At 42.9% G+C, this 13,232-nt stretch overlaps 1 protein-coding gene across 1 annotated transcript in view; it reads right to left on the minus strand.

Annotated features, from left to right (window-relative positions):
• Window positions 1-9,983: 9,983 nt before the first annotated feature.
• Window positions 9,984-13,232, minus strand: part of LOC148527367 (pleckstrin homology domain-containing family A member 3-like) — a 42,947-nt gene continuing 39,698 nt past the window's right edge. Inside the window, exons 6-8 of the mRNA XM_088469283.1 lie at window positions 13,054-13,097; window positions 12,657-12,816; window positions 9,984-10,204 (exon numbers count right to left, since the gene is read on the minus strand). Coding sequence (XP_088325409.1) covers window positions 10,193-10,204; window positions 12,657-12,816; window positions 13,054-13,097 — 216 coding nt within the window. The 3' untranslated portion in view covers window positions 9,984-10,192. The remainder of the gene's footprint in view (window positions 10,205-12,656; window positions 12,817-13,053; window positions 13,098-13,232) is intronic.

A 13,232-nucleotide genomic window follows, 5' to 3' on the forward strand; every position in this document is an offset into this window, starting at 1 on the left:
GCCAGTTGCCGCTCTGTCTTCTTGGGCAGGGGGAATACCTCTATTACTGCACAGCTCTAAACACTGACAGACTGAAATCCATCCCTACACCCCTAAACCCCTCTCCCTGCAGCCCGAATCCCTCCTCTTCCCCCCTCATTCTGAATCCTCCAGTCTCCCTGCAGCTTGAACCCTCCTTTCCACTGCAGTCTGAATACCTACATCCCACCGCAGCCATATCTTGCCTTCTCCCTGCAACCTGATACCAAGGAAAGGGGGAATGGGGCGAGCACTCCAAGAATTCTCTCACAGGGTGCTAGTATACTTAGGACCGGACCTGGTATTTACTCCCTGCTGTATCCATACTAGATTTACTCTGAAGTAACCAACTTTCTTCGCAAGTCACATAATAGTTTATTGGAGTGCACCTGTGTGCAAGTAAGGTGTATCGCATGATTACAGCATACAGTGCCGTAGCTAGGGTAGTGCGGAAAGTGCCATCGCACAGGGCACCACAGGTCAGGGGGCGCTGTTTGGGCATGTAAAATTTCTATTATCATTCTTGCTTGTAGCTGCCTCTTATTTCATCCCCAGCATCTCCTGGCCTCTCCTATCTCTTCCCTGGCCCTTCCCCATGAAGCCATGACCCTTTTTCTGGAGCATTATGTCCCTTTGAAAAATGCTCTTTCTGGCACAGGGTACCAAAAGGCCTAGTTACGGCTCTGACAGCATACATACCTGTCTCTGTGAGCTCCCCAAGGTAATTAGTACATGTGCAAGCATAGACTACAAACTGAAGACAAAGAAGCATTATAGGCAGATCTGGGACAAGGTCATAGATAAGTAGCCATCAAACAGACATAAAGGTAAGAGGGCCCTGCTCTAAAGCTTACAATCTGTAGAGGGTTTTTTCTTGCTTTCCTCCTCCCCATCTCTTCCTCTGACACCATTCCCGCTATTTTGCCGTCTCCTGCTACTGTCTCTCTTGCCTCCACTCTCTCACTCTTTTCCCTTCTCGCTCTCCTGCCACTCTGCTCCTTGCTCTCTCCCCGCCATCTTTTTTTGTCATCAGACATCAGTAACTCCTCATTTGCAGGCCTTTCTTCAATTCCTCCAGTTGTTATCATGCCAATCAGACACTGGTTGCAATGCACGCTGTGCACGTCATTGCATTGGCCTACGCACATGTGCGTGGTGGACCTAGCATGTAGGTGTGCACCTGGTTTTTAAACTGGGCTAATGTAATAATTTTGTTTGTTATGGGGGGAGAGTGGTGGTGAAGCTGTATATAGGACAGAGAAGGGGTGGAGGATCAGTAGGGGGCAGGGCTACAAGACACTGGGCTTGATTCAGGTTTGTACCAAAATACCGGTTTACGCAGATTGAGCTTTTATTAGCCATTGCACATGCGTATAAGCCGCACTGTTTTGCGATTCCGTTCGCCCCCAGGATTAACTTGCAAATTGAGTGACAGGTAGCCAGCGTTTGGAGGAGGTAATGGGGGGTGGCTAGAGAAATTCAGGCATGTCAGGTCCGTTTAATCAGTTTTCTGGGCGTGCATAAATTAGCCACTGCGTTCTTGCTTGGAGCAGGGGAGCCCTCTGCGTGTCAGGAGACACGCTGTATCTGCGACAGGTTAGACTTACACAGCAGGCTTGTGGTCGACTAATCTGTGTTCACTGATCTTTCAGTGGGTGTTTCTATGCACTGGACAGCAGGGGGAGTCATTGCATATTTTCACATTTGCGATCCGTGAGCGATCGCAACTGCAATTGTCTTAGCGTATAAACATGAATCAGGCTTTCTGTGCAGTCCTGCTCCTGCAGACATCATGTGAAATAGTATGGGGTGGAGCTGCTGTAGTCCTCAGAGTGACAAATCCTGTACCTAGAAGGTGAGGACACTATATAGTGTGCCCTGGTCTGTATATTGTGTGCCCTGCTCTATGTCTCATCCTGTGCATGTCTGTATGGCTGTGTGAGTGTCTGTATGACTGTGGGCCTGATTTGGAAATGCGCTATATTGCAGCCACGACTGCTTCATTTGCCGCAGCATGACTGCATCTTTATGCTAACGCTGTGGCCGATGGTATTCATGCTAATCTGCCGCGGAGCTTATTAAGATGCACCAATTGTTGCACTATTGAAGATTGCACCTGTTCTATGGAGGCGCAGAATCTTCATCTGATCATGTCCGCTTGTGTCATTTTAATATACAGTCGATGACAGCAACGCATGTGTCTGGCTAGCCACACCTGTTATCACCCAGAAACACCCACTGAAATTGCCTTTCTCTGCGTCCAAATTCATTCTGCAGCTCCCAGCGGTAACCATCAGTGCAACTGGAATGCATGCGCAGACGGAAAACATTGGCCGCTTGCAGGCATCATCGACATTATATGCACTGACACAGACCCCATGTGTGACTCAGGCCCATGTCCCCCAATATCCAGCTCTATCAGACTGTAGATGTGTCACACCAGAACTCTATGTTAGTAACTACAGTGACAACTGGTGGAAGGTGCCAGAGTTTATACCAGCTGTAATTAGAGGGAAGTAATTGGCATCCCGACAGTCAGAATCCCAATGCTCACAATACCTGCGGTAGGATCCTGACGGGTCAGAATGCCGACAACTTCTAACGGTAAGTATGAAGGTTAGGCTGCAGGAGGGATTGTTCGCAGGCTTGGATTGGGCTGCCAGGGATTCGAAGAAATCCCCGGTGGGCCCCACTGATTTGTAGCCACGCCCCCTATCGCGAGAGCCGGCAACTACATGCAGGGGACTGGAACACAGTGCAGTCAGACTCAGCACCGCAGTGCACTACTGGATAATACATCCCAGTAATCTCAGCAGTGGGGTCAGAGGGGCATGTGCTGAGCTCTTATTGGAGGAGCCCATCACTTGCTCCTCTGACCTGGAGATTAAGAGCAGCGCGGCCTCATGTGTGTGACTCATTGTGAGGCTGACTGTTGCTCTGCTGGCTGCCTGAGTATGCTGCTGGTGAGTACACTGTGTGGGCACTAGAGCATGTTTGAGCACTACAGGTGGCATACTGTGTGGGGAGTACAGGTGGTATAATGTGTGGGCACTAGAGGTGGCATAATGTGTGAGGATTACAGTGTAGCATAATGTGTGGGGTCTACAGGTGGCATACTGTATGGGCACTAGTGTAGCATAATGTGTGGGCACTACAGGTGGCATGTGTGGGCACTACAGTGTGGTATAGTGTGTGGGGACTACAGTGTAGCATAATGTCTGGGCACTTTAGTGACAATGTGGGGGCACTACAATGTGGTATAGTATGTGGGCACTACAGTGTGGTATATGTGGGGACTAGTGTAGCATAGTGTGGTGACTACAGTGTAGCATAATAATGTGTGGGCACTACAGTGTGGTATAGTGTGTGGTGACTACAGTGTGGTGTAATGTGTGGGCATGACAGGTGGTATGTGTGGTGCACTACAGCATTGCGAAGGTTACTGGGTGGCTCACCACTACCTCCCTGACTCCTACATACTCACCACTACAGTGCATCCAGAAAGTATTCACAGCGCTTCACTTTTTCCACATTTTGTTGTTACGGCCTTATTCCAAAATTGAATAAATTAATTTTTGTCCTCAAAATTCTACACATAATACCCCATAATGACGTGTAAAAAGTTTTTTTTTGAGATTTTTGCAAATTTAATAAAAAAAAAAAAAAACCTAAGAAATCACATGTACATAAGTATTCACAGCCTTTGCCATGAAGCTCAAAATTGAGCTCAGGTGCATCCTGTTTCCACTGATCATCCTTGAGATGTTCCTACAGCTTAATTGGGGTCTACCTGTGGTAAATTCAGTTGTTTGCACATAATTTTGAAAGGCATACACCTGTCTATGTAAGGTTCCACACTTGACAGTGTATGTCAGAGCATAAACCAAGCATGAAGTCCAAAGAATTGTCTGTAGACCTCCGAGACAAGATTGTCTCGAGGCACAAATCTGGGGAAGGGCACAGAAATATATCTGCTGCTTTGAAGGTCCCAATAAGCACAGTGGCCTCAATCATCTGTAATTGGAAGTTCGGAACCACCAGGACACTTCCTAGAGTTGGCCGGCCGTCTAAACTGAGCGATCGTGGGAGAAGGGCCCTAGTCAGGGAGGTGACCAAGAACCCGATGGTCACTCTTATCAGAGCTACAGCATTCCTCTGTGGAGAGAGGAGAACCATCTCTGCAGCAATCCACCAATCAGGCCTGTATGATAAAGTGGCCAGACGGAAGCCACTCCTTAGTAAAAAGCACATGGCAGCCCGCCTGGAGTTTGCCAAAATGTACCTGAAGGACTCTCAGACCATGAGAAACAAAATTCTCTGGTCAATACCAGGCGTTATGTTTAGAGGAAACCATGCACCGGGAGACTAGTCAGGATAGAGGGAAAGACGAATGCAGTAATGTACAGAGACATCCTGGATGAAAACTTGCTCCAGAGTGCCGGTTCATCTTTCAGCAGGACAACGACCCTAAGCACACAGCCAAGATATCAAAGGTGGCTTCAGGACAACTCTGTGAATGTCCTTGAGTGGCCCAGCTAGAGCCCAGACTTGAATCTGATTGACCATCTCTGGAGAGATCTGAAAATGGCTGTGCACCGACCCTTCCCATCCAACCTGATGGAGCTTGAGAGGTGCTGCAAAGAGGAATGGGCGAAACTGCCCAAAGATAGGTGTGCCAAGCTTGTGGCATCATATTCAAAAAGACTTGAGGCTGTAATTGCTGCCAAAGGTGCATCAACAAAGTATTGAGCAAAGGCTGTGAATACTTATGTACATGTGATTTCTTAGTTTTTTTTTATATTTGTATTAAAAAAAACCTTTTACACGTTGTCATTATGGGGTATAGTGTGTAGAATTTTGAGGACAAAAATGAATTTATTTCATTTTGGAATAAGGCTGTAACATAACAAAATGTGAATAAAGTGTAGCGCTCGGAATACTTTCCGGATGCACTGTACCTGTCTGCACTACCCTGACCCCTACTTACCAAACACTATCTCTCTGAACTACCTATCTGCACCAGCCTATCTCTGTTTTCATTCTAAGATGCCATGAGCACCTTTGCACTGTACATTCTTTTTGTGAGGGCACTGCCAGCAGTTAAACATTGTTATTGGGACTTCCAGACCAAGGACGGCTTTATATATATATATATATATATATATATATATATTGATACACCCACTCCATTGACTGGCCACACCCCTTTATGGGCCTCTATTATTGCATTCCCCCATGGACTCTTCATGCTCCAGTCCACCACTGATTGTTAGGGTTAGGCTGTTGGAGGAGAGGGTAAGGTTACGGGGGCACAGCAATTAGGGTTAGGCTGCTGGAGGGGTTGGTTAAGGTTAGAATTAGGGTAAAGGTTAGCGTGAAAATATTTAACGAAATGTAAACTGGATAAATAATATTTTTTCACTGTCTATAGATACACAGCAGACATTCTATAAATGTGGCACTGCTTGGATTGATGGACGGATGAATGGATAATTATCACCAATAACTAGTTGTTCTCTTGAGCACAGAGGTATGTTCATCTAAGAGGTAAATCTCAAAAGATGATACAGTATTTAGACTCATGCTGAACTATGTAAAACCCCAAAACCCAGGCAAAGTTTACTACATAATACAGTTACACACTGGAATTCATAAAAAAATTAAAGATAACAATAAGTTATACAGAATCACAGAGTAAATCATAACCTCCCCCCCCCCCTGCTAATAGGGTAACTCCTACACCAAAGCAAAAAAAAAGGGTTCCACATAAAATATTAAATAGCTGAAAAAGGCAAGTTGTTTCAATAATATATAAAAAACAATAACCAAGGGAAAAACAGTTTTTGTGCCGTGCAGAAGAAATAGGTTTGATGTTTCGGCACAATGGCTTCCATTACTGTCTCCAGGTGCTGTGATCTTGTGTGACTGCCCCAGAGTGATATCTGAGTGGAGTTCGTATGTTCTCCTTCTGTCCTTATGACCTTTCTCTGGAAGCTCTAGTTTCCTCTCACGGTCCAAAGAAATATTGATAGCTCATATAAATTGGCTGCCATCCACCCAGACAAGTACGTCTGACAAAACCAGATCCAATTCTGCAAGTAAGACTTTCACCCACACAAGTGGATTTTTGCATTGTTGTTACATTCAAAATATATCTTAAGAATTTTCTATTATTAATATGCTTACATTTTCATTTATTTAACTCATTGCATTCTGACATATTGCAATCTCACATTTAGCAACATTATTCAACAGGTATAGGGGTCTAATTTAGAGTTGGACACTAGAGCCTTTATCGATTGTAATTTTTTATGTTGTACAAAATTTGTTGCAATACACATACACAAAACGTGTCAGTAATTTAAGTTGCTGTATGTATCTAGCCATTGCAAGCCATAAGTGACCTACACCCCTCTAGGCTGTGCACATAATAGGGTTAAAGTTCCATCTAAGCTGTGTGTTTTGTGGGTGTATTGTTATACCTACACACAGCAGATTCATGTTCTACACTTGCTCTTTGGTTACATCTGTATTTATAGTGTAGAAGTTCCTAAGCTCTAAGCAACTCTAGATGCAAAGCAGATGCGTTTAAATTTGAATATTTATGCTTGTGCACGTTTGCAAGAATTTTTGCAACTCTAATTCAGCCCCCTATAAAAATGATTTGAGCATTAATTTCTTGTTTTCCGCAGAAGAATTGGATATTTGGTGCCTGATTCAGATTTGTAAATATAGTAAAGCTGAGCATCCACTATACAATTTTCTGTCAGATACAGTCAGGTGCATAAATATTGGGACATTGACAGAATTTTCAGATTTTGGCCTCTATTCACCACCACAATGGCTTTGAAATGAAACAAACAAGATGTGCTTTAACTGCAGACTTTCAGATTTCATTTGAGGGTAATTACATCCAAATCAGGTGAACGGTGTAGGAATTACAATGGTTTCTAAATGTGCCTCCCACTTTTTAAGGGGCCAAAAGTAATGGGACAAACTAAACAATCCTAAATCTACCTTTCACTTTTTAATACTTTGTTGCAAATCATTTGCAGGCATTACAGCCTGAAGTCTGGAACGCATAGACATCACCAGGCGCTGGGTTTCATCCCTGGTGATGCTCTGCCAGGCCTCTACTGCAAATGTCTTCAGTTCCTGCTTGTTCTTGGGGCATTTTCCCTTCAGTTTTGTCTTCATCAAGTGAAATGCATGCTCAATCGGATTCAGGTCAGGGGATTTACTTGGCCATTGCATAACATTCCACTTTTTAGCCTTAAAAACTCTTTGGTTGCTTTTGCAGTATGCTTCGGGTCATTGTCCATCTGCACTGTGAAGCGCCGTCCAATGAGTTCTGAAGCATTTGACTGAATATGAGCATATAATATTGCCTGAAACACTTCAGAATTCATTCTGCTGCTTTTGTCAGCAGTCACATCAACAATAAATACAAGGGAACCAGTTCCATTGGCAGCCATACATGCCCACGCCATGACACTACCACCACCATGCTTCACTGATGAGGTGGTATGTTTTGGATCATGAGCAGTTCCTTTCCTCCTCCATACTCTTCTCTTACCATCACTCTGGTACAAGTTGATCTTTGTCTCATCTGTCCATAGGATGTTGTTCCAGAACTGTAATGGTTTTTTTTAGATGTTGTTTGGCAAACTCTAATCTGGTCTTCCTGTTTTTGTGGCTCACCAATGGTTTGCATCTTGTGGTGAACCCTCTATATTCACTCTTGTGAAGTCTTCTCTTGATTGTTGACTTTGACACATATACATCTACCTCCTGGAGAGTGTTCTTGATTTGGCCAACTGTTGTGAAGGGGCTTTTCTTCAAAAGGGAAATAATTCTTCTGTCATCCACCACAGTTGTTTCCGTGGTCTTCCAGGTCTTTTGGTGTTGCTGAGCTCTCCGTTGCGTTCTTTCTTTTTAAGAATGTTCCAAACAGTTGATTTGGCCACACCTAATGTTTTTGCCATCTCTCTGATGGGTTTGTTTTGATTTTTCAGCCTAATGATGGCTTGCTTCACTGATAGTGACAGCTCTTTGGATCTCATATTGAGAGTCGAGAGCAACTGATTCCAAATGCAAATGTCACACCTAGAATCAACTCCAGACCTTTTACTTGCTTAATTGATAATGAAATAACGAGGGAATAGCCCACACCTGTCCATGAAATAGCTCTTGAGTTGATAGTCCCATTACTTTTGGCCCTTTAAAAAGTGGGAGGCACATATAGCAACCGTGAATAGAGGCCAAAATATGAACATTCTGTCAGTGTCCCAATATTTATGCACCTGACTGTATCTGTCCAATCTGGCTGGTTGGAATTAAAACCTGGTAATGTATGGGAGCAAATGACAGTTGTCCATTTGCTCACAAACACTGGAAAATAGCCAAAAATGGTTGTTCAGACAAATTGGTTAAAACACACAAATGTAACCGATTTCAACAATATTTTTTTTGTCCTTTTTTCAGTGTTTAAAACCATATTATCGACTGTCATTTGCTCCCATACTTTACCAGGTTTTCATTCACACCAGCCAGATTGGACAGATAATTGTATAGTGGATGCCCAGCTTAAGATGGAGAGTAACTGCACCTGGACAAACCATGGAGCACTGCAAGAGGTGTAAATACATACATTATTTTTGCATGTGGGGTAAATTCTGGCTGCTATGCATGTAGCCCACAATGCTGGACAGCTTTATTTTTCCACTGCAAGTTAGATCTCAGGTTGGACACATCCCTCCCAAATCTAAATCTTTCTGCACATTTTAAATCTGCAGCCCCTGAAGTGCAGCATGGTTTTACCAAGATGCAGTTACCTTCTCTTTCTTAATCTATTCCCAAATCTAAATCAGGCCCACTGTTAATCCATATAAATTTAGGAGGAAAAAGTTTGGGGGTCAAGAATGGAGCAGTGGAGGGAGAAGACGGGGAAAGTGGGAGAAGGTGCTGGCAAGGCAAGTGGGTTGAGATGGGCACAGAGAAAATGTTGGTGGTGGTGGTAAATGGTGGGGAGATAGATATGATCGAAGTGGTAAAGTGAGATACACAAAATGGGGAGGGTGACAGACAGTGGCGTAACTACCGTAGGTGCAAGTGGTGCGGCTACTATTGGGCCTGGGCTGCCTCCATGCCCTGCCGCTCCCCCTGCACAGATTGGACAGCCGGGAACAAGTAACAAGCTGGGCCAGCTCAGATGTGGCCCTGCCACTGGGCGTACTTTAGGGAGGAGGGCACAGCCACTGCTTTAGACCACACACCCCATAATGCTCAGCTGTTGCCCAGGCAGCGCTGGGCACTTCCTGGTGGCCTAGACACTGCCCAGACGTGACCCTACTGAAGGCGGCTCGGTGGTGTGACGTCATAGGTCATGTAGCTGCATGCTATCCCCGACTGCTCAGCCCCCAAAGTGATATAATGACTGGCGCCACAGTTGCAGGGAAGGCTGCGCTGAAAACTGGGACTGGCGTCGGGTGTGCGGAAGATGAGCAGCAGTCAGACAGCAGGTAATGACTCACAGACTTGTAGGATAAGCAATGACTTGTACTGCACAGCAGAGGGGTGCTGAGCCTGCATTGCTGGGTATGTTTTTATTTGGGGCCAATGTGTTTTTTTCATGTGGCGGCAAATGTGTGATTTGTTTTTTGTTACCTCTTGGTGCCATGGGAGTGGGGGACCTTACAAGATTCTGCTATGGGTCCTACAAAGTTCTAATTACACCTCTGGTGACAGACACCACAATGCGAAGGCACACAAACAAAAATGGTGCACATCCAAATTAGAGAGAGAGAGATATAAAAGGAATACACACACACACACACACACACACACACACACACACACACACACACACACACACACACACTTAGAGATAAACATATAGTGGGGATGGGGGGGACTTGTTGGTATATTAGGATTACAAAAGTTACATTTTACAAAATGTCTAGAAATACATTAAATTAGGCTTTATTCTATAATTACATTTCATATTCTAATAGGACTGCACAAAAACTGACACCACATACAATGGAGACCAGCTGAGAACAGGCAGGTTTCTGATTTTGAGGATAAACATTTCTGGCATTAAAAAAAAAAAGTCTATAAAAATGTTATTTGTGCAAAAGATACTCAGAAGAGATTAAGGTTTAATCTGGTCCCATTAGATAGAATCCTGAAAAAGAAACAAAAATGTATTTAGCAGTGTGCAGATTTAGTAATGTCTTACATGAGGCCTGAGTTCTAATTGATATATAGATTTTTATTTAATAATATCTCTTAATAAAGATACACTGTTTCTCTTAATGTATGCAAAACTGTGTGATAGTAATTAGTACTCAACACAAGAGGTTTTATTAGGGGTTCTATGAAAGTGTACGAAGTCTCTTGATACAATATATCTTTAAAGAATATAAATAAATGACCCATGTTAAAACATAGAATACAAATTGTCTTTTATGAGAGAGAAATAAATAACACAGTCACAAATATATATATATATATATATATATGGAAAAATGCTGGGTGTTTATTTTAATTGAAGATCTTTGACAGAAGTTTGTTAATGTGCATAGTATTAATAGTATTTTATACACTGCAGAGGTCCTGTTAGTAATGCTGTGTACATACCTATACAATTGTCTGGTCGATTACCAGATATCAGCCTTATGATTGCATAAGTGTGCATGCAGGAGTGTTAGCCGATAAAAGACTTAGGGCGGTATCACCCCGGACATTGTTCGGGCGCTAATTGATCCCCATGATCGATGAAAAACTGATTTTTTTGCTGATTATCCCCGTTTTTCACTCTAACCTATTATTTCGAATAGGATATATCTCACGAAAACACATAGGGTCCGCAATGTGTTATCGCCTTTTTTGGGGTGAAAAAACAGCACTTATCCTGGATTCTTTTTTGGAAAAATATCCACGATAAGTGCCGGCATCGGACGGCACTTCGGGGCTAATAGGATAGCTCTGCCGTGATCAATAAGCAGCGCAACGTGGATTAGAAGGTCACATCTTTTGTGCAGTTTAATATTTAAGCTGCCAACCTCCTGATCCCATAGAAGAATGTACACATGGAGCCATCTCTAGCTCAGTGCGACTGTACGGGAATCAAGCTGGGTAAACACACTACTCGGCTGATCGGGAGCATCTAATCCGATCAGCCACATGATTGGCATAGTGTGTAACCAGCTTTAGTCTGTTAAAATATATAGGCGTCAACTTGCAGAAAATGTCTGATAACAGTGAACAATAGCTTGTAAACCGATGCTTAACTAATGCAAATGCATTGTCATACAGCGATAGTTCTGTCAATGTTTGGGAAAACAAGTGAATGCTATTATTAACTGGTCCTTCAACTTGTGTAACATTCACAAGATCTAGTACAGAGAGCACAGGCATTACTGCCTGACAGCGCTAGGGTCATAGGTTAGATTTAGATTTCGACCAGGGATATATTTACGAAGCGGTGGCTTTTACAAACCACCCCTTCTCTGCATATTTCACCTCTGCATTTAATATTAGTGCCGCTGTAAATATTGGGGTCAAACCAGCTGAGAAGGAGCAGCTTGCAAAAGCCGCCGCTTCCTAAATATACCCCAAGATCGAGATCTCTGTATTCTCCCTGTTTGCATGGGTTCTTTCTATAGTCCAAACATTAACTGTAAGTGATTTGGTGCAGTGGATCCTAGTGTGTGTGTGTGCGCACATGTATTATATACAGTCAGGTGCATAAATGACAGAATTTTCATATTTTGGCCTCTATTCACCACCACAATGGCTTTGAAATGAAACAAACAAGATGTGCTTTAACTGCAGACTTTCAGATTTAATTTGAGGGTAATTACATCCAAATCAGGTGAATAAATGAATACAAGTAATGGTGCATACACACGATCAGATTTTTCCTTCAGATATGAACGATAACGATTTAAAAATCGTTCAGTCGTTCATATCTGAAGGAAAATCGTTCATATCTGACATGCCTGAACGACGGACGATCAACGATGCGCGTTCCCGTTTGTCAGATAACGATATCTGACATCTGATGGGTTTGCAGTCAGACTTGGACGATTCCATTCATTTTAATGCAGTCAAAAATCGTTCAATCGTTCAAAACTTTGGTAAAATCGTTCAAATCTTTCAAATCGTTTAATCGTTCAGTCGTTCATCTGACAAATCTGACAAGTCTGACAAATCTGACCGTGTGTACGCTCCATAAAGTTAATCATACAATAGTGTCACTCTTGCAATGTCAGCACAATAAACTCAAACACCCAACTACTTAACAAAAGAAGGTTTCTCTAGTGCGGGACCAATCATCGGTTTCTCTCCTGCTCATCAGTGAACATACAGTAACAGGGTGCTTAACTCACCGTTGATCGTCTTCACAGTTTATTGCAGGGCTGGTACCTATTAAGTTAACTATCGAAAAGTGGCAGAGAAGTGATCAGCAAGATATATTACTGGTTTAAATCTGCATATATTCGGTAGTTGACACCAGTATTTCAGAAAGGCAAAAAAAAAATAATTTATAAATAAATTCACAATTGATTTAAAAACAAAAATAAAAAGTTATATCACGGTGTGAGCTGTAATGTATAAACATCAATTATTACCTGTACATCAGTGTGGTTGGATAGTGCAAGGTCCTTTTTCCCTGATGTTCCATTACTGGAAGGTAAGTACTGCCGTTCCCGTGTGTGTAAGCGCATTGCCATTTGCTCAAGATTCTTCGTAACTGTAGGCCTGTCAATCTTCCGCAGGGAATCAGACGTCCTACAAGGTACAGGGCACATTCAACTCAAGTCATTACCATTTGCCTCCATACATTAAGTCAGTTTGGTAAGGTTCTTAAAGAGCTAATCATGATCCTTGCATTTCATTTGTGGTCATTCAAGGTTTACCCTTCATTATTGAACTATGACTGCTATTATGGGGTATGATGGGCATCGATCACAGCATGAGATGCCAGGATGACCATGACTATGAGTATAACATACCACTTCTACTCACCCGTGTGGTGTCGGTGCTGCAGGATAACTGAGGGAACATTTTACCTTAAACAGAGGAAGTGTCACTTAGCACACAGATTACACAAGGTAAGCAACACATGCTGTAAATAAGATTGTGTCAGAACAGTGTGACAATGTGTTCTCATCTGCACTAAGAGAAATAATATCAACTTACCATTG

Source organism: Taudactylus pleione, unplaced genomic scaffold (genome assembly GCF_031769625.1).
Source record: "Taudactylus pleione unplaced genomic scaffold, aTauple2 ptg000089l, whole genome shotgun sequence".
Lineage (NCBI taxonomy): Eukaryota > Metazoa > Chordata > Amphibia > Anura > Myobatrachidae > Taudactylus > Taudactylus pleione.